The 19,348-nt window shown below is 38.5% G+C and overlaps 1 protein-coding gene across 12 annotated transcripts in view; it reads left to right on the top strand.

The window, feature by feature from the left end:
- The window catches only part of ptprt (protein tyrosine phosphatase receptor type T), a 302,555-nt gene that overhangs the window by 241,337 nt on the left and 41,870 nt on the right, over positions 1 to 19,348 (top strand). For all 12 annotated transcript variants that reach the window (XM_017429237.3, XM_017429238.3, XM_017429240.3 and 9 more), the window contains 4 exons: positions 3,846 to 3,926; positions 5,477 to 5,512; positions 17,893 to 17,985; positions 18,805 to 18,914. In XM_017429237.3, the coding sequence (XP_017284726.1) occupies positions 3,846 to 3,926; positions 5,477 to 5,512; positions 17,893 to 17,985; positions 18,805 to 18,914 (320 nt within the window). The remainder of the gene's footprint in view (positions 1 to 3,845; positions 3,927 to 5,476; positions 5,513 to 17,892; positions 17,986 to 18,804; positions 18,915 to 19,348) is intronic.

Genomic DNA, 19,348 nt, shown 5'->3' on the forward strand with positions numbered 1-19,348 from the left:
TCAATAATTAAAGGAAGAGAGGTTACGATCCGGTTCAGCTGAGGGTTAAATAATGTAACATAAAGCAGTCAGATGTAAAGCCAAAGTTACGACAGTTATTTAAAACCAGTTTTACTCCTGGTCCAAAATGAGAGGACATTTAGGGTAAAGGGAGCTTTGTAAACCTATAAAGATTTAAGAGTGAACACACAATAATCTAGAGGTATAAAATGTCATGTGGTTAAGATACAGACAGAAAAATCAACCAAAACTTCTCTAACTACGCTTATTTTTTTTCTTTTGCGAGACAAAATTACAGAAACAATTAGCATCCTTTAATATAAAGTTTGTTGAACGTGTGGATGTTACTTTATGTAACTAAATAAGTCTAAACTCTGCCTCTAAAAGTGAACAGTGTCACACAAACGAGATAATCACAGAACAATTGTAAATTCACCACAGCAGGAATGAACATTTAAGTCTTTTTAAATATGACAGTAATTATTAAATTCTTCTAAATATTCAACGTTCATCTCTTGGTAGTGTCTCCCCGTCCACCTATCAGCTGATAAAGCCCCATCAGGATATGACTTTCTGTGTCACCACTACGAACTGACGTTTAAAATAAATAAAAAGAGAAAAGATGGCTGTGACGGTTGCAATAATTCTTCAAATTTTCAAATTCTCCCACTTTAACTAGACTTTAAATATTCGATAATCGTTGCTCATTCCCAGTCCCTGAACTCCCCATCATCCTGTACTTAGTTTGGATTTGTTTTAAAACGTCTTTGTTAGGACAACAGGCTTCCTGTTGGTCCCAGACGTCCTGGACGTCACACGTGTCCCCGAACCATTCCCATCATTCCCACTCTGGGAACTTTAATGCAAGAGTTCACATGTTCAGTCCTAAAAAAAACTAGAATAATACATATTTTTTTTCATTTAGCTACAAAATAAATAGTCGAAGCATCTTTATTTCCAAATATAAAAATAAATAGTTTTAACATTCTGGGGGGAAAACAATCACTCAGTATTTGTGTTTTTGCATTTTACTTTTGTTTTTGTGGATAAAAAGTTACAGTAGACGTCAGGTTTGTCAGTGAAGGTATCACAATTTAGTGTATTTCTGGTACCGTGACTTTACAGTTGTGTAGACAAAGCTTGCTCGCACACACACACATACACACACATTATATTCCCAGTCACAGATTCTGGCTCAGTCCTAATGAGCCAGAAAACGCTGACTCAAGGCAGGGGACCCAATAATATTTACGCACACGGACCCTCACAGGACAAATAACCTTTTTGTGTTATTGCATTCTCACCCAGTCACCAGCTATCTTCACAGGACATTGCTGTCAAAGCAGATTTCTCTTGGTATGCAGGTACGCTCCTCGCTCTATTAAAGCTTAGCTTTTTTTTTTTTTTTCAGGGGGACATTAGCATACAGAGCCTGTTTGCATAAAACGAGAGGGATTTTATCTCAGAGGAGGAGAAAATGTTGTGTTTGTGGGTATTAGAAGAAGAGAGGAGCAGATAAAGAAATGAGAGAAGTGATGGAGGAAAGGGGGGACAATGGGGGAGAGAAAAAGATAAAACTTAAATTATCTACAGCAGGGAAATTGTGCCATTAAAAAGTACAGCAAACAGAATGTAAATTAGAGAACGGCGCAGTGACATGGATCATTTTCATAAAACATATTAAGACTGGAATTCCAAACAAAGGAAGAAATCTGTATTAAACTACTGCCACTTATTTCTACAGTTCCTTTGAAGGGTGCAAAAATCTCCAACCATCTTTCCTTATCCTCAACATCATGAAAACTGTCAAAAATAAAAAAAGAAACTTGGGAAAAGACGATAAGAGCCCTGACCGCGGTCATGAAGCACTTTATGTGAAACCTGGCAGCAGAGTTTGTAAAATGCAGAAACCAACTAAAGAAACACTTAATGACTCGCGTTACCTGGACTGAGCCATGCAAGCAGAAAGTCTGAGGGGAACAGAAGGAAGGCAGAGCTGAGGAGCGATGGAGGAAACGAGACAACAGGACAACAAAGATGAGACATCGTGCCATCTGTCCACTGAGTGTCACAGGAGCTGGATTCCTCTAATGATCACTGGCCTGAATGTCTGTAAAATACACAAAGCAGACACATTATCACCAGAGGCATTCAGGGGTTGTGTGTGATCACTGACAATCACATTAAATCAAGCATCAGCAGACACACACACACATCATTCTGCTGCAGGTCTGACAGATAAATGTGTGTCGGCCAGTGTGGGTTACTGAGGCTTAGCTAGGGTTTTATCTTAATGTGGATGTGCCTGTGTCCATCCTACATATCATTTATTTATGGAGCCTTAAAGTCTCTGGGTACATATGAAACACAGCGGATGTGCTAAAACAAGTTAGCCATCAATCAGGAAGCTCTCATGATGAATCACACTGATAAATCTGCTAAACTCTTCCCGTTTTATTCTGCTGACCTTATTCCCACTGTGGCCAATTTGAACTTATCCAACTGTTGTTAAAACGAGAAACTTACTTTGGCTTTACCCAAAAGTGCATCATAATGACTTTTCAGAAAAGTGAATCTGATTGAAACTATTTATTAAAAATAAATACTTTTTTTCTTCTCTGAAGTCATTTTTTCAGGTGACTTTAAAGTGATGTATATGTCTTAAAGTGGGGTTGTGTGCAGTAATTATGAGCAGTTAGTATTTTACCCTAACATTCCCAGAGAATATTGTTGTGTGAACAAAAAATCCACCTATTTAAGGGTCTTGTCGCCTCACCTCTTCTGTCATTATTCTGGTAGCTGGTTGGGGGTTTTGTCACCTGACCTTTAACATTCTGCACATCTTCTTGGATAACAACATGAGTCATGTCATTGACCTTCTTGGGTGGGTGGCGTCTTCCTGGTGGCTTTTAGCGTACAAACAGGCGACACTTCATGATGAGTTTTATTCTTTAGGTTGTCATTTAAACTTTTGAAAACGAATCGTTTACGTTGGATTGTTTGTTTCCAAATCTGTATAATATCCATCAACCATAAAAAGCATCTAGATGCTACAAGAAGCTATGTTGTATTTTTGGAAGCAGAGTCTGCATTCTAGTGATGTGGAGCTTTAGGCCCCGCCTCCTCCCCAGTACACAATCATGGTGTCACGTTGTGGTGGTCCAGATACAGAAATGATTGAACCTGTAAAGCATGAAATAACTAAAAACAGTAAACAATATTTGACGAATGCTCAGAAGGATTCTACAAAGGATAAATACAAGAGTTTTGAAGACTAAGAGGTAAAACTTTGCTGCTGTGGGATTTCTGGAAGACCGTGACTTTTAAACTTCAACCAATCAGCAGCCAATAATCTTCCACGTAGATAGCCAATCAGCTGAAGACATGTCAGAACTCTTAAAGATGCTTTTCTAGAAAAGAGGGCTCGATTTCTTTTATTGTTGGTTAAATAACCATTAAATGCTTATTTTTCTCTGGTTTCCTTCCTGTTTGTTTATTCGTTTTCACCCCCATCCTCCTCTTACTCTATTAAAGCTGTTGAATGTATTGACCCACACTGAGATCACATCAGATTTTAAGTGCATGCTCATTGGCCTATGACCGCCGTGGTGTTTCAAAATTCAATGCTGTTTGCAGTGATGGCACCATTAGTGTTATTGGATTGTTCCACATGCTGTTGAAAATTGATCTGCCTCTGTGGATGTTTTTATTGTTTGTTGTGTCCTGGGATAATGGAGTGTTGGTTTTTAGGTGAGGTCACTAACCTAACTGTTTCTGACTCTTTTTAAATTCCCCTTAACTCCTCCTTTCCTTACTTTGACGTTTTCTCCCTCATTTTGTTACAGCCTCCCCGTCCCCGTGCTCCTTCTCCATGCAGGGAAGCAAGACGCTGCAGAGCAAATCCCTGCTGAATTCCTACTACTCAGGTAAATAAAGACATTTTCTGCACAGACTTGATCTCAGAAGATGCTTAGGGGCCAATTTCCATTCTGTGCTTTTGCTGCTAAGTTGACATTTTTAAGAAACATGGTGTAAAATCTCAAGTCATCAGTAGAAAATCAGTGAAGTCAGGAGCTCACACTGATTTTATTTGGACTTCTGTAACAAAGGGAAATGTGTAAGGGAATGTCTTTCAATCAGAAGGTTGTTATTCCCAGTCCTGCCACGTGTTGGTGTGTTTCTGGACAAAACACTGAGATTAGGAATAAAAATGTGTTTGACTTTGTTGTAAAAACCTTTGTTGAGCCTAGAAGAGGTGAGTCAGTGGGACAACATAACTTAACTAAATTTGTGAATTTGCCTTAAAATATATATCATCATAAGTTACTGTATTTAAACTAAACAGCTCTTTGTTTCTGTAAGCAACTGGAACAGTTCAGTCAAAGTCTGAGAAATGAGAGTTTGGGATTGTTTGGTAACCAATGAAACCAAAGTGGGACTGATTGGAGGAAAAAAAAAGAATAAATATCAAACAGAGATACAGTCAGAAATGTTGTCATTAAACTGTTTGTTTTGTAGTTTACACAAATGTATCATAAGTACCAATTCAGTGTGATTCCAAGTGAAAATATGTGCCTTTTTTAACATTTCTATGTCTCCAACCAGTCGCAGCCCAGTGAGATACTTAATAACAAGAAAAGCCAATACTACACTAAAACCAGTTCATGAAGGTCCAAAGTTAAATCATTTTCTTTGTCACGGACCAATGAAACCAAAGAAAACATTGAGATTGCCTTAAAAAAGGTTTTTAGTTTCCTTTATACAACGGAGAAATAAAAAAAAAACTGAGCTTCAACATAGAAGGAAGTGAAAGTCAGGAAGTGTTGATGAATAAAGCACCTTCACAATCACTTTGTTTTTAACCTAATCTATGAAGTGTTTTTACCAATGTTTACATTTTATGATCTTTTATTTTCCCAAGGTAGCTTTTGTTTCATCCAGAAGCAAAAGTTGCCCTTTGGAAACACACAAACAGCATTAAAGTGTTCAGGAAAATTAAAACGTTGGTTCGCAGGAGAACCAGAAAAAACGCTGCTCTGGAAGATTAACCACTTTTTGTGCTGTAATTTCCTGCAGAAATTCAGGCCGACAGAGTTTCAAACAACACATCAGATGAGAGGGTTAAAGAGATGTTCTGTAGCTCTCTGCTTGTAGGAAAAAAACAACTTGTTTTCAGAGGTCAGAGGTTTTAATTGGCTCAAAGCAGCATCTCACTACAGAGACTTGGTAACTTTACTCCCTGCAGCCGCCCGGGTGGTAGAACCTGCACTTCTGCTGCCAGAGGAGTTGTTTGCATAAAGTTACCTGAGTATTTGCTGAAAACTGCTGAAGTTAAGTTTTGAAAAAGGTAAAATAGTAATAATTTAATAATGTACTATCTGATCTTACAGTAACAACAAGAGATCAGATTGACAGAACTTGTTTCTTCCAGGAACCTGTGAGTATTTGTCATGTTGAATATATTTTATTTCCACAGTGTCCAAAGAACCAGTTCCAGCCACAACTTCTATAGGTAAGAAAAAAAAGCTTTAATTTGTTTGTTTGTCGACCGTTTATCAGTGAATGTGTTTGTCTCCCTAATATCTTAAGTACAAGCTCAACACATCCAGCTGTTACCTGTTTATTTGCACGCCTGCTTCTTTGTGTGTCTGTGTTGATGTCTGAGAGCTCAACAAACAAGTGATGTTAACAAAAAGACAGATTTTAAACACAGAAACACACACGAAGGCGACGCACACACAAACAAGCAGAGTTTACACACAGACCAAAAATGAAACGTCAATACAATTTTGTAGCGCGGTCTTTGTGTGTCTTTCTGTTCAGTTTGTCCCTCTGTCCCCTTCTGTTGGCCAGATTGAGCAGTTCTTTGCCAGGAGGCTTGGCTCTGGCCTCTGCCAGTGTGTGTGTGTGTGCGCGCGCAGTCACAAGTATGCCACTTCACACAGTCTCACACACAAAAACACAAGCAGTAGTAGATGTTCCAACCACAGAGTCATTTGTCTGCTGGTTTTCTGGACGTCGTTTTGTGTGATATTAACTTTCTGCTTCCTTTTCTCCTCGAGTTTTATGTTTGTCTCTTTGAGCCCAATGGCTTAATCAGTTCTCCTCGTTACATCCAGTCCTTTTCCAACACTCTTCTAAGGCACATCTCGTTAGTTAGAGTCAGTGCTGATAATAAATATTTAACCAAACAGCCACATAAGACGTAGATGTAGAGAAAGTCTGACAGGTAGAGCTGAGTGTCGTCTGCATAGCAGGATATTTTAATCTGTACGCTGCGTTTCCACTCTGCTACATGCAGCTTCCTGAACTATTCAGCTTCCTGGGCTGATTCATTGTGTTCACTTTAAGCTCTAACTGGTACGACCTCCTTTATTTCACTGTCATATCAGCAGTTTCAAGTTCAGCAGAACATGAAACAGGAGGCATCTTCTGTGAGGAATAACCGGACATGACTCATTCTGATCTGTATGAATGTGAACATGAACGTCCTCAGCCAAATGAAGCTTTTCTGAAGCTGGTTTTGAAAAAAAAGGGTTCATTAGTCAAAGCTTTTTTTGGTGGCCAAAGGTGCAAAGAGCAGCTTAAACCCCAACCTGATCAGAGCTGACAGCTGCTGTTTGACATCAGCAGACCTTTCTGTCTTTGTGCAGCATTAAACATGGATTTCTGTGGGTAAAAGTACAAAGTCATGCTTATTTGATGAATAAATAAATGTGTGCCATGGCAGGTTGCCCCTTTGCTTGTAACTTCTTGACATTTGTAAACATAACAGATAAAATATATAAATAACCAGTTCTAAACCAAACCCATACATAACATAAGGTTATTTTGTTGGATTTTTATTTAGGAAGAGGATTTGTTAAATAGTGCAAGGACTGAGTCTGTTTCTTCAAATTAAAACTAATATGTCATTTTAATGATTACTGATGCTTTTTGTAAATAATTTTGCTTCAGAATTATTCAATTCAATTCAAAAATACTTTCATAATCCCAAAGGGAAATTAAATCAAGGAGATTAACTCCTATTAGTTACTATAATATCCTATTACTATTAGTTATTATTATTCAGCCAAATTTGCTAGCACTGCTGAATAAGCTGAGGCTAACCTGACATTGCTCTGGGTCATCAATGACATCACAGGAAGTTCAAAGTTTGACATCATCAATGAATCAAAAACGATGATGTCATAGATGATGATCTCATAACAACCATAATTGTTATGGCATCATTTAATTAATTCTGTATAGAATTATCTCAGGTGATATCCAAAGTATTTTATTGCCAAACTTGATTTTTATGGTTGTTTCTCAGGAATTGTAATTGTTTTTTCTTTTAAATTATTCCTTTTTGTTTTATTTCCTCCCTCCTGCCCTCTGCAAGAATTTCAAAGACATCGCATCTTTCTAAAAAACAAAAAAACTAAAAGGTGCTGTTAGCTGCAGAACTCCCGTTGGAGTGTTTACTGCTTAGAAAACAGAGACGGAAATCCACTGGATCTGCTCTAAATGCAGACGGACCAGAGCCAAACGGATTCTGTAGCCAAAGAGGAAACCTTAAAGGATGGGAATCTGTCAGTTATTCAGCTCCACATATTTTCACGTGACTTCCTGTTTTGTTCACAGTTGGTTGTGCAGGTTTCTGTGCCGTTTGCTGACTCACATCAGGGCACGTTGAAGCAGGATGCAAAAAGATGCTTGAGCAATTTATTCACTGGCAGAAACTCAGGGTCATACATCTTCATGTGGTGACATTTTCATCTGTTCCCGCCACAATCAGGCAGGAAATCTGGAGACGTAAAATAAAACTTTAAAACTGTGACCAAAAATCTGCTGCTCGCATCAAAAATGGAGATCAGCAGATGCGGTGGAAGACAAAAGGTGGGAAAATTCTTCATCCTTTGCTTCAAACATCTTGTGATCCTCCTGGTTTTGTTAATCCATCATTGACCTTTGACCTTCCACAGTTAGTGTCCTTTGTTTCATTTGAGCTCGCACCTCATTAGTTTCCTCACTTCATTCTGCTTTTTCTGATCCGTTCCTTCGTTTATAAACCGACTCCAGTAATTTATTTATCCTTTAATTCCTTCTGTGTTCATCATAAAGCCGCGTTGCTGGTGGCGCTTTATTCATCCTGCCGCTCGTTGCAATTATGTTATTGATTGGAGCAGCAAATTGGTGGATGGAGGATGTACAAATTTTATGCAAAGGCTGTTTCCATTCCTTGTATAATTGAAAGCTTTGAAGGAGTGCGTGTCGCCTACATGCCAGAGTTTTAGAAAAAGCTCGACTTGTGTTGAGAAATGATGGCGTTAGTCGTTTTGGTCAAACCTTATGTGCGATCTCAAGTTCTTGCCCAGTTTGTCAGCCCTCACAGCGTGTGTTGGGGATGACTCTCAGCTACTACATTAAATTGTAGCTCAATATATGTAACATTGAGGGAGGTATAGCCTTTTTTGTGTTTTCTAAAAACCAATAATCAGTTATAGGTGTTCATCCAATGATTATTTACAGGAAGTTTCATTAAACTCCATCCACTGGTTCATGAGATATTTTGCTAACAGACAGATAAGCAAACATGCATAAACATTATCACCCACCTTTTGCCTTCCAGCGGCAGGTGATATTTATCAAAGGCCAGTTAGGAGTAAAAGAGAAAAAGGATGAGAGACAAAGTGTTAAAATGTGTAACAAAGACAGAAAAGAGTTTCAGTCACTTCATTATAAGCTTCCTTTTTTTTTAAATCATCTTCTTGTCTGTTTTTAATTCAAGTCCTGATGAATCTGACATGGTCTGAATGTAAAACAAGCAGCTCTCCTCCATTTAATAACATTCTGGGGTGGATGTGAGGTCATTAATTATGTCGGTTTAATTACTTTCAGTCTGGCTTTTATTAATAAAAAGAAAGTTGACTTCCTCTCTGAAAAATGAACAATAAGTTTATGAAATAAATAAAGCGCTCTCCGTTTTGCCTCAAGACACAAAACAAACATTAGTCCCAGCAGCTGATAAACAATTTAAACAGGTAGACGAAGTAAATAAGCAGGAAAACAATTAGTAGTCAGGATAATGGACTATGGAAATCCTCTCCAACCCAACATAAACACTCCGTGCTCGTGGTTATAAGAGCTTTATTGATTCCTGCACATTGTCACTTTAACACTTAACACATTGATCTCTGCTGAGTCCATTAGGTTGATCATTTCCAGGTGGCCTCTAAAAAACAACTGAATTCCCTCCGTTAATGAAATGGTTTCATTTTGAAGAAGGAATCCAACAATTACACACTCGCTGACACCTCTCAGGTCTTTTGAAAATGGATAATGGTACCAGCGGACTGAATGGTTCCAGCCAGGATCGTTTTTCTGGGGCTTAAAGGGAGACGGAGACCTGAGAGAGGAAAGTTATTAAGGTGACGCTAAAAGAGACTTACGGATTGAAGGATCAGAGAGTGGGACAAGTAGCTTGGGTAAATCCACACTGCTAGGCAGAGCTGGGTTTAGCTCTGTGTGTGTGTGTGTGTGTGTGTGTGTGTTAAAGCAAGGCAAGTCTATTTGAATAGCACAGTTTGTACACAAAGCAACTCAAAGGAAATACATTCAAAATGAGTAAAAGTTAGACTCAAACGAAAAGGTAAAATACAAATATAAAACTAAGAATTGATGAAATAAGCTTCTGAATTTACAGGAAAGTTGTAGTAAATAATGTTTTCAGCCCCGTTTTACCTTTAGTCACATCTCAGGTTGTTGGTTTCAGAGATTAGAAACAAAAGAAACTGAATCTCGCCTCCTTCTGATTGGTTCTGGTTCTGGGAACACTGGTAGAGTTTTTCCCATTATTAGACCAGGTCTGGTGCTAGAGCTAGTTCCTTTAAAAATAACATTAAAAACTGATTTATTTTACCGTACAGCAGAGATGCACTTGAACTCCACAGATCGCAGATCTTTTTTCTGCAAATGTCTTCGTATCACCAACCTCTTCTAGAAACAGTTTTGAACAACAGCCTGCGTTTCTCCATTCATAGACCAGGTGACGATGATAGAAGAGCGTAAAGTGTTTATAAGTGGTGCTTCAGCGTTTATTTGTTACTTAGAAACAGTGATTGTGACAGCAGCTCTCTGCTCGTAACTACATGACTCTCAGTTTAAGACACAAAAGCACAAACTGCAGGAAGATGAGTCTATGAGCTCCTATAATTCCACTGATAATCTGACTCCTTGTTCGTGCTGTTGCAGAGTACTTTGTCTTAAATTAACCAGAGTAAAAGTGAAACAAATTCAGGGTTTTTAGTCTCAGTGAGTCCACTTCCTGTTCCTGGCTAAGCAGTTCTTTTCTCTGGCCCAGTTAGCCGTGTTCGCAGGGATTGGTGGTTGAGAATTTGAAGCAGGGCTGGCTTCATGCCGATGCTACAACCCGAGCTGTGATAAGGTCATGAAAACAACAGCTGTGACAGATGTGATGTGATACCGTGTTGTAGCTGCATTCGTATGGACAGAGATACTGAAATACTCTGTAATCTGAGGTAGGGGGAGCATGTAGAGATTAAAGGAAAGTGGCCTGACAATGGACCCTTCAGGAACCCACACATGATCTTTATTTTCTCGTATATATAGCTGTCAGGTAAGATTTGAACCATTTTAAAACAAACCAGAATCTCATTTCTTTCAGTTTCAAGTGTTAAACAATTAAAGTTACATCACACAAACTTTATTCTATCAAAACTACATGTTTAATGAAACAAACGCATGAAATACAAATATATGAACAAAGAGACCAGGGCACAGCAGAACTCTACATATAACTAATGAAGTAGACTCATAAATATCCATATGAACGTGCGCGGAGCTCTTTGATGGCACATAAATCCTGTGGATCAGAGCAAAGCCACAGCAGCACAGCAGGCAAGTCATGTCCAAACACGTATTCCTCAAAAAAAAAATCAATTTCCAAGACCCGATGTGCACTGAAAGGTTACGCAGGACCGTTCTGTCGGCCTTTTCTGCTCTGCCAAGGCCAGGACTGAACCCAGATCAGTATTAGGGTTCCCTCAGGTGCACAAATACTACAAAACACATCAACACAGGAAGACGAGCAAAACAACAGAACTTTTTTATTCCATCTGTTGTACAGCATTCTGGGTTTTCTCAGAGACAGAAGAATTTATGAAGATGACAAAGAAACACATAGTTTTGTTTATTTATTTTAGTTTTTTGTTGTATTTCTTCATTCTTTGGTTGAAATTTAACATTAAAGGGGTAGTTTGGCCATTTAGAACCGATGTTGTGTCTGACAGTTGGTACAGAGAAGGAGGAAAAGGTTCTAGGTGTCAGACTGATGGCTGGTGCATCTGTTGTAGATATTTTAAAGCATTTTTAAACAGTTCTTTCTCAGAAATATTATACTCGTGTGGAAGAATGCTGTATTAGGTAAAATTAGGCCTGAACACTTTTGCACGACATTGTTTGTTTAGTTTGTCGCTGTTTTCTAAACCACCCTAAATCCATGTTTCTACGCAAATTAAACATTTAGCACAACTGAAAGCCTTTCCACTAAGTCTCATACTGAATGTTGAAGATGGTCCAGAGGTGCCTCCTGTGCAGAAAAAGCCGTTTTTATCCGCAGCTCTTCTTGTATTGGAAATCATTTTTCCACGGCGTCATGGAAAGCCGGTTATTTTCCCAGTCCAGTTCAGCATAGCATTAGGCTGCATGTACGGTGATTACGACTAATGGTAGTCATTTTGTTTGGACATAATGTGCCACTGCTGGGTAATTGAAGGTGAGTGCAGCTGAGAGATAGCAATTTTTAACCTTTATATTCTTGGGTAAGATTTAGCCTGCGAGCTGTTTTCCAGCCACATCTTGACTGCGTGCTTACATTCTGCTGCTCTGTCTGCTTCAGTCTATTAGCTGTGCTGATATCACAATGCAAACATATTACCCTGCTTCAAGAACAAAACAAAACAGATAAAAGATTTCATTGAGTCGGAGAGATTTAGTTCTCGGGGTTGGTCAACGGCTCAAATCTTGATTTACCGTAGTGATAAATTCTGCTTTACAAATATAAATATGCTTATGATGATGATTTCACTTCCTTGACCAATTAAAGCTCATGTTACATGCGCCGTAAAGAGCCAAAGTTGTTAATTGATAATTATTTGATGCATTATCTCAGTTAACCAATCAAACATCTGGTTCAGCATGTTAGCTGTGAATCTAACGTCAACTAACAACATAAACACAAGTAGAGTTTACCGTTAGTGACCGTGTTTACATTTATAAACCTCCAAGAACCAACATTCCCTCCAAGTGTTGAGCAAATTTAAAGAGATTAGGAGCTTCAACACTTAAGATTACTTCAGACAAACACATCTGATTACACTTTATCTCAGCTGCTTTTGCTTTTTCCATCTTTTGTGTCAGTGTCTCCCTGTTCCTCTGCAGTCTGGAAGGTGTTTCAGATACTGGAGAGCTTTTTCATCCAGACCAGAGAGACTTCACTGGCTCGGCTCTCCAGCAGTAAAACGAAGCTGAACTTGACCTCGGCGTTAGCAGCAACAGCTCTTTCACTGTGTTTTTAAATGCTTGCAACAGAAATCTCTAAACTGAAGCAGCAGCTCTTAACCTTTAATGCAGAAATGTTTAAAGATCATGTTTACATTTTAAAACTGTACAGACACGTCTGGTACAACAGGCGTTTCTTCAGGTTTTGTTGAATTTGTTGAGTTACAGATGTTCTGTTCATTCAGCAGGCACTGCAGCAAGTTCAATTTTTTTTTAACATTTATTCCATACGTTAGAACGGCAAAACTTTGAAAGTGTGATGTTTAATATAATTTAAATTTCAGTCCTAATTATTGTTTGGCTCTTCAGGATCTAATTACTGAGTGTGTGTGTGTGTGTGTGTGTGTGTGTGTGTGTGTGTGTTCAGGCTGATGCAAACTAATTATTGAAAAAGATTCAGATGATTTTGTCCTCTCTACATGTCCAGTAGTTCCTATTAATAAAATGTCATTTATATAACCTCAATTTAAAAAGTCAGGTTTTATGTTCTCTTTGAAAATCAAACTTTTGATAAAGATCAAAAATAAATGCCACTGAAGGTTGGATTTCTTAAGACTCCTACAGACCTTTGGATTTTCAAAGTTTTAAAGGTTTAACGAGCAACGTTAATTAAAAAAAGAAAGAAACAGGGTATTGTATGGCTGTTGTACAATAACACAAATCATAATTAGTAATAAAAAAAAGCATAAAATCATCAGGAGGGGAAATTACACAGACAAAGTTTCTGCTGACTCCGGTTTGGCCTTTTTGTCTGAATCTAAAAGTTCAGTGAATCTTCTTCTATAAATCTTTGATTTATTGTCATCATGTCTGCGGTTGATTCACACTTTGAGGAGCTCATTTGGATTTTCTGACACCGTCTTTGGTCACAGAACTGCTCCATGTGTTACCTTCGAGCTTCTTTCATAGCAGAAGCAAAATATTGACCTGATTCTTTGAAGCTGGTTGTCTTTAATGTGGAGAAAACCTCAAATCACAGAGTGTAGAATCTCAACCCAAACTGGTTGCATTTTACATCATTCCCCCAAAGGCTGTTCAGTCAAAGCGTTTATTTGTTTTTCCAAGAACTGGAGTCAAAGTACAGTTTGGGGTTTTTCAACTTCCTTCTTTGGATTGACTGAAGCTTAAACACCTTTTTTTTGTATTTTTCCTATTTTTGATTGCTCATCTCATGCTCCTTTATCTGCAGCAACAGAGAAAGTTTTGCCAAAGTTAGACTTGATTTGTTTTAAATCCCAGCTTTAGGCTTTAACACTTTATTTACTGACTCTGGGTGGTCAAAGTTAGTTAAATGACATCAGACCCCTGATTGTTGCAGAGACAACATAAACATAAAAACAGCCTGATCCTAATGGACTCCTTGGGTTGAAATTCTAATTTTTAAAAATTTTTTATGTCTGATTATCAGATCTGGTGAAAGTGCAAAAGTTAAATCAAGTTTTGCACTTTAGATGGGCTCCTAGTCAATTTGTCCCTCTGCCAAATCTTACTTTTACAGACTTTCCTTTGGTACAATAAGAAGCAGTTTGCCCCGGGCTGCTCCGGTCTTACTTTAAGCTGCTTTGTACCACCTTGTCAGTTTTATTATTGTTTATGTTATATCATTGGCATGGTCAGGCCTGGACATTCAGGGCTACAGCTCCAAATATTTTCAGAATAACCCTGGATGTCTACATTTTTAATACACTTCCATTTAAATCAGGCATGAAGCTCATAAAACGACATTTTATAATGTTTGATTAAGGTCGCGGTTTCTCTACAAGCAACATCTGCTTTAATACAACAACACTGTAGAGAGTCGGCGGCTGGCACGTCTTTAATTTATGCATCACAACTGAAGCCGTTCCACGTGCCCCGTTGTGAGGGGTTTATGATGGGGTCTGATCACTGTATCAAGGAAACGATATGTTTTCATTATGGAATAAAGCTCAGCTTGATCCTGTGCAGAGTTGTGGGGATATAGTAAGAGCATGGGTAATCATTTTGGTAACAGCTGGTCTGAAATCACTGGGTACGAAGTGGGGGTTCAGTTTGGCAGAGTGACGAATTGACTTTCGTATGCCTGCAAGGCTTTTATTTTCAGACTAAATGTATCAGAAAAATCTCTCCGGCCCATTTATGATAAATGGAAATACAAGAGAAGACAGAACAGACGCAGAAACAGCCACACTGCGGTGTTGAGGTAGTTAAGAGTTAAAACACGAACACTAAGAATCGAAGTCATCCATAACTGAGTCTTAATAAAGTCACAGGGTAGGAAGAAGGAACTTTATAAGATACTGCCGAGCATGAAGGACTGCATTAACATACACACACACTGACAGCAAAAATGGCCTTCACACACACACACTTCTTTCTCTAAACCAATTCTTCTCACTTACATTGTCAACACACACCAGCCAGGCAGACCCAGCAGTGTCTTCATGTCTGCCTGACACCCCCTCCACACACACACACACACACACACACACACATTTGTGCCTGTAGGGTCAATAAATCTCCCCATTAGCATTGAGATGTCTTCATCATAGTCAGTGTTGTGAAGCTACCGCTATGACTCCATTTCATGCCTGGCTTCATGCATATTTGACCTTGGTGAGCTTATCACACACACACACACACACACAGACTGAGAGCTCTGCATACACACATACATGTGTGTATTAATCAGAAAAACACAAGTACATCAGTGTGCTGTAGATGAGCTGAATTCTGTGCATTCAAACTCAGAAACACACACCTGATCTGCAGTTGGCTTATCGAAGCCTCCGGGTGTTTATAAATCTCCGGAGTGTGTATATATATATATATATATATATATATATATATAAAAAATTCCCTTCTCACCCTCCGCGGGTGGTCTTTGTTTCATCCTCTGAGCTCGGGTCCTCTACCAGAGGCCTGGGAGCTTGAGGGTTCTGCGCAGTATCTTGGCTGTGCCTAGAACTGCACATTTCTGGACTGAGATGTCTGATGTTGTTCCTGGGATCTGTTGTAGCCACTGCTCCAGTTTGGGTGGATGGATGAGAGGTGAAACATATATATATATATATATATATATATATATATATATATATATTTGTTTATTTTTGCTTGTCTGTTACAGCTGAACTCTTGAATATTTAGTCCTTTTGGAGCCTTATTTCTCATTTTAAGAAAGATACTGAATCCAGAATTGTTGGAGGTTTGTAGTTTAAAGTAGCATTTCTGCTCAAACAGTGTCTCCTACAGGATCTGGGTCTTTTACAATCGCTGGTATATTGAAACCATTTTCTGTTGTATCCAAGGTAAACTGAAGTTTTGAGGAAACTGTGGTGTTGCATTTTATTTCACACATGCTCTGTAGTGCTTCTCATATATAGTCTCCTCTGGAAACCAGGCTGGTGTTTCTCTATATGTCTTCTGACCTTTTTATCGTTACAATTTGGCCTCAACTCACCAGAATAAAAATTAGTTATTGATCTTAAACATTGATGTTAAATGAACTAATGTTGATCTCATCTTTTCATGTGGTGTTATTCACTTGGAAGTTTTCATCACGTTCTAAAGTACAGAAAAGAGAAAATGGTCGGGTCATGAAAGGAACAGAGTCAAAGAAAAGGGAAAAATATTCCTGCATTCTGATTTTTTTTCTGTCAGAGTTTGGAACAAATGGTTTTGATAGGTTATGAAACTGAAAAATATAGTTATCAACTCTGCAGAGTTGGCCTGTTTCTGCTGCTTTTTGGAACACAGGTAAAGTCATTAAGGCAGTGAGGCCAACTAAAAGAAAGTACGGAGCGGTGTGTGAGGCGTAGACTGGTAGAAATACTCGCAATAAAAGTACCGAAGCTCCCCAGATGTTGCTTTCGATTGACAAGGGGTCAATCAGGGGCGAGATTATCCAAATATGGCAACAAAAAACAACATTTTTAGTAGTTTAACTTGTTGAACATTTCTGATTCAGACTGCGTCATTTGGATATAGTGTGAGGAAAAAGACAGAAGTTATTGTTTCAGTGAGCACAAAGTTCTGTTTCTTTTGTCTTTAAAACTCTTTTCTCCTCACCTCATTTTTTATGTTTCTTTGATTTATCTCTTTGAGTTGTTTTTTTGTTATTCTGTCTCACTGTTTCCTGTTTATTTTGTTTATAGTTTTATCTTTCCCTCCGTTCACCCAATGTGGTTTAGTTTTCTGTCATCGATGCTTTCTTGCTGCTTTACTCTCCAAACTAGAAGCTGTGTTGTGACCCGGCTCCTTCTTCGTTTGTCAAGAGTAGTCAGTGTTTGGATTGGCTTTTTGAAAAATCCACAGCCCTCATTAACATGCAGAAAAACTCTATTAAGTAATCATGAAGTCATGCATTTTCATATCAAAATTCTCCCTTTTTTTCCCTGAGACACAAGAGCACACTTTCGATTTATCTTTAATTTGTCTTTGAGGCTGACTGGTTGTCAGAAACCCTACTACCTCTTCAGGATGTTTTATTTATTAAAGCCACAATGATAACACTGGAATAAGTATAATTAAACTGAAAACAAGCGTCACAATCTTACAGTAAGGCTGTCCTAATAGGATAAAACTTCATCTGTCAGAAAACCTTCTTGTGCTTGTCACCATCAAACAAACGTACACACACAAGATAGACAGAAAATTAAATCATATTGTCATAAAAACCAATAATCTGGGTCTATTTAGTTTTGTTTAAAAGCATTACTGCAGATGGTACAAATGATTTCTTATAAATGTTCTTCTGGGTTAGACTTTGATCACTTCTGGAGCAGTAGATCCCCAAATGTCCAGGTCTAACCATACTGATGAGAGATATTTACTTAAATAAAAAACATACTGCAGTAGATGAAAGCTTAAAACAAGTTCAGGTGTAGACGGTGTGGGTGGAGGTGGGCAAAGAAAACAATGTGCGCGACCAAAAGGAAGTTGTGCACGTGACTAGAGAGCTGGTTTTCAAAAATCTGCCTCACAGCTCACTGGATGCTTGATCACAAACTCTGAATTTATTAAAATGGTCTTTTTTTTGTAGTTTTGAGTCACCAGCTGGTCTCCTGCAGTTGCAGCCCAGTGGGATGCTACTTTAAGAGTGTTTTTTTTTACATGCAATCAGCAAAATGTAAATTGGTTTCCAGTTACAGCTCACACACACACACACACACACACACACACACCAAAAACCACATTATCCTTCAATCCATCCCTGTTTTTTTGTTGATAAAGGGAAATATTATGGTTAACCAGAATAATCTGATCATCTCCAACCAGGTGTGTTAAAGAAGCAGTGTGCTGTGATGCTGACTCGTCTTTGTTTCTGTTTCCTGTTTGTTTCCTGAACAGACAGCAGCCAGCCGTCTCTGGCCCAGCCCTCCCTCACCCTGCAGAGTTTTCCCTACGGAGGCTGTGAGTCGGTGGAGCTCTCCTACCAGAGCGGTATGTCCGCAGAATTAACACTTTTCATTGAATAACAGGTACAGTGAGCCTAAGTGTCAGTTCACAGAAAGGTTCTCCGTTTGAGATCTGTGTCCAGCAAGCTGACCTGCTGCTTAATTACCTTCAAATGATTGGTTTATTTGAGTTTTCTTGGTTGGCCTTTCGCTCATTCAGCTCGTCGGTCCAACTGGCTAAAATGTCTTCTAGGTTTTTAATTTTTACTGTTTGGAATTTAAAAGTCAAATAGTCATTTTGAGCTTTGATCTATATTTAAAACTGCATATTAAAAAGGATTAATGGAAGCTGAAGGATTGAGTTACTGGTGGTTTCTGACCCTCGTGACTAAAAGACATGATTGAAAAGTAGCTGAAAGTTTTGAACATTAACTCCTGAAGTTTGCGTCTGTGAGCTGCAGCCTCAGCACTTCTTCTTACATCTAATCATTTTAATGACACGGCATTTTCACATGTTGAGGATCATTAGGAGAAAAGATAACATGAAATTAAAAGCAAAAAGGGGTGAACTGTCAGATTATTCCATATTTTTGAAAGGCTGCTTTTAAATGGGTGACTTAGATCTTCAAAATACCGTGAACTGGGGAGGAATCTTGTTTTTTTATATAAATGCTTAATTGTTTTAGGCTCCATAGCTGAGAAGCATTCTTTGTCCTTCCTGATGTTTGATGGTCTTTGTCAGCACTCCCATCCTGTGTATTTATCTAACTGTAAGCATCAGATGATCAGCAGGTAGTTAGCAGTTTGAGTGAGACTCTTGCAGCAGTTTCATGTGTTTATCTTAAAGATGTTCCTGTTCCTGCAGGTCAGTTCCAGGCCGGACAGTTCCAGCCCGCCATCCGAGTCGCAGACCTCCTCCAGCACATCACTCAGATGAAATGTGGACAGGGATATGGTTTTAAGGAGGAATATGAGGTGAGTACGCACAAACGCAGACCAACACCGTTAGAGGCTGCTGTTAGAGGAAAGTCTGGCTCGGATCCTAAAATATAACCTTTTCTGTCATGAATCAGTCAGTTGTTTGAAACTGTTGAACGTTTGTTTCATCAGATTTCAGTTTCAAAATAAGATTAACAAATGATTTCTGCATCAACGGCTTGGTAATTGGATTCCTTTATTTTGTAAACATGATTATGTATTTCCTGTGTGTGTGTGTGTGTGTGAGAAGGTAAAAGACAGAAGGAATGAAAGTTATGTAATAACTGATGAAGATAAACTTCCTGACTAATTTTGTTTTCTTGGTTTTTCTGCGTTTTTGTCTTTTTTTAATGACAAACATTTTTTTCTTTCTTTATCTAAACTAGCTTGTCTTGTTTTATTTATCCCATGTTGCTTTTTATTTACCATTC

This window comes from Kryptolebias marmoratus, linkage group LG4 (genome assembly GCF_001649575.2).
Source record: "Kryptolebias marmoratus isolate JLee-2015 linkage group LG4, ASM164957v2, whole genome shotgun sequence".
Lineage (NCBI taxonomy): Eukaryota > Metazoa > Chordata > Actinopteri > Cyprinodontiformes > Rivulidae > Kryptolebias > Kryptolebias marmoratus.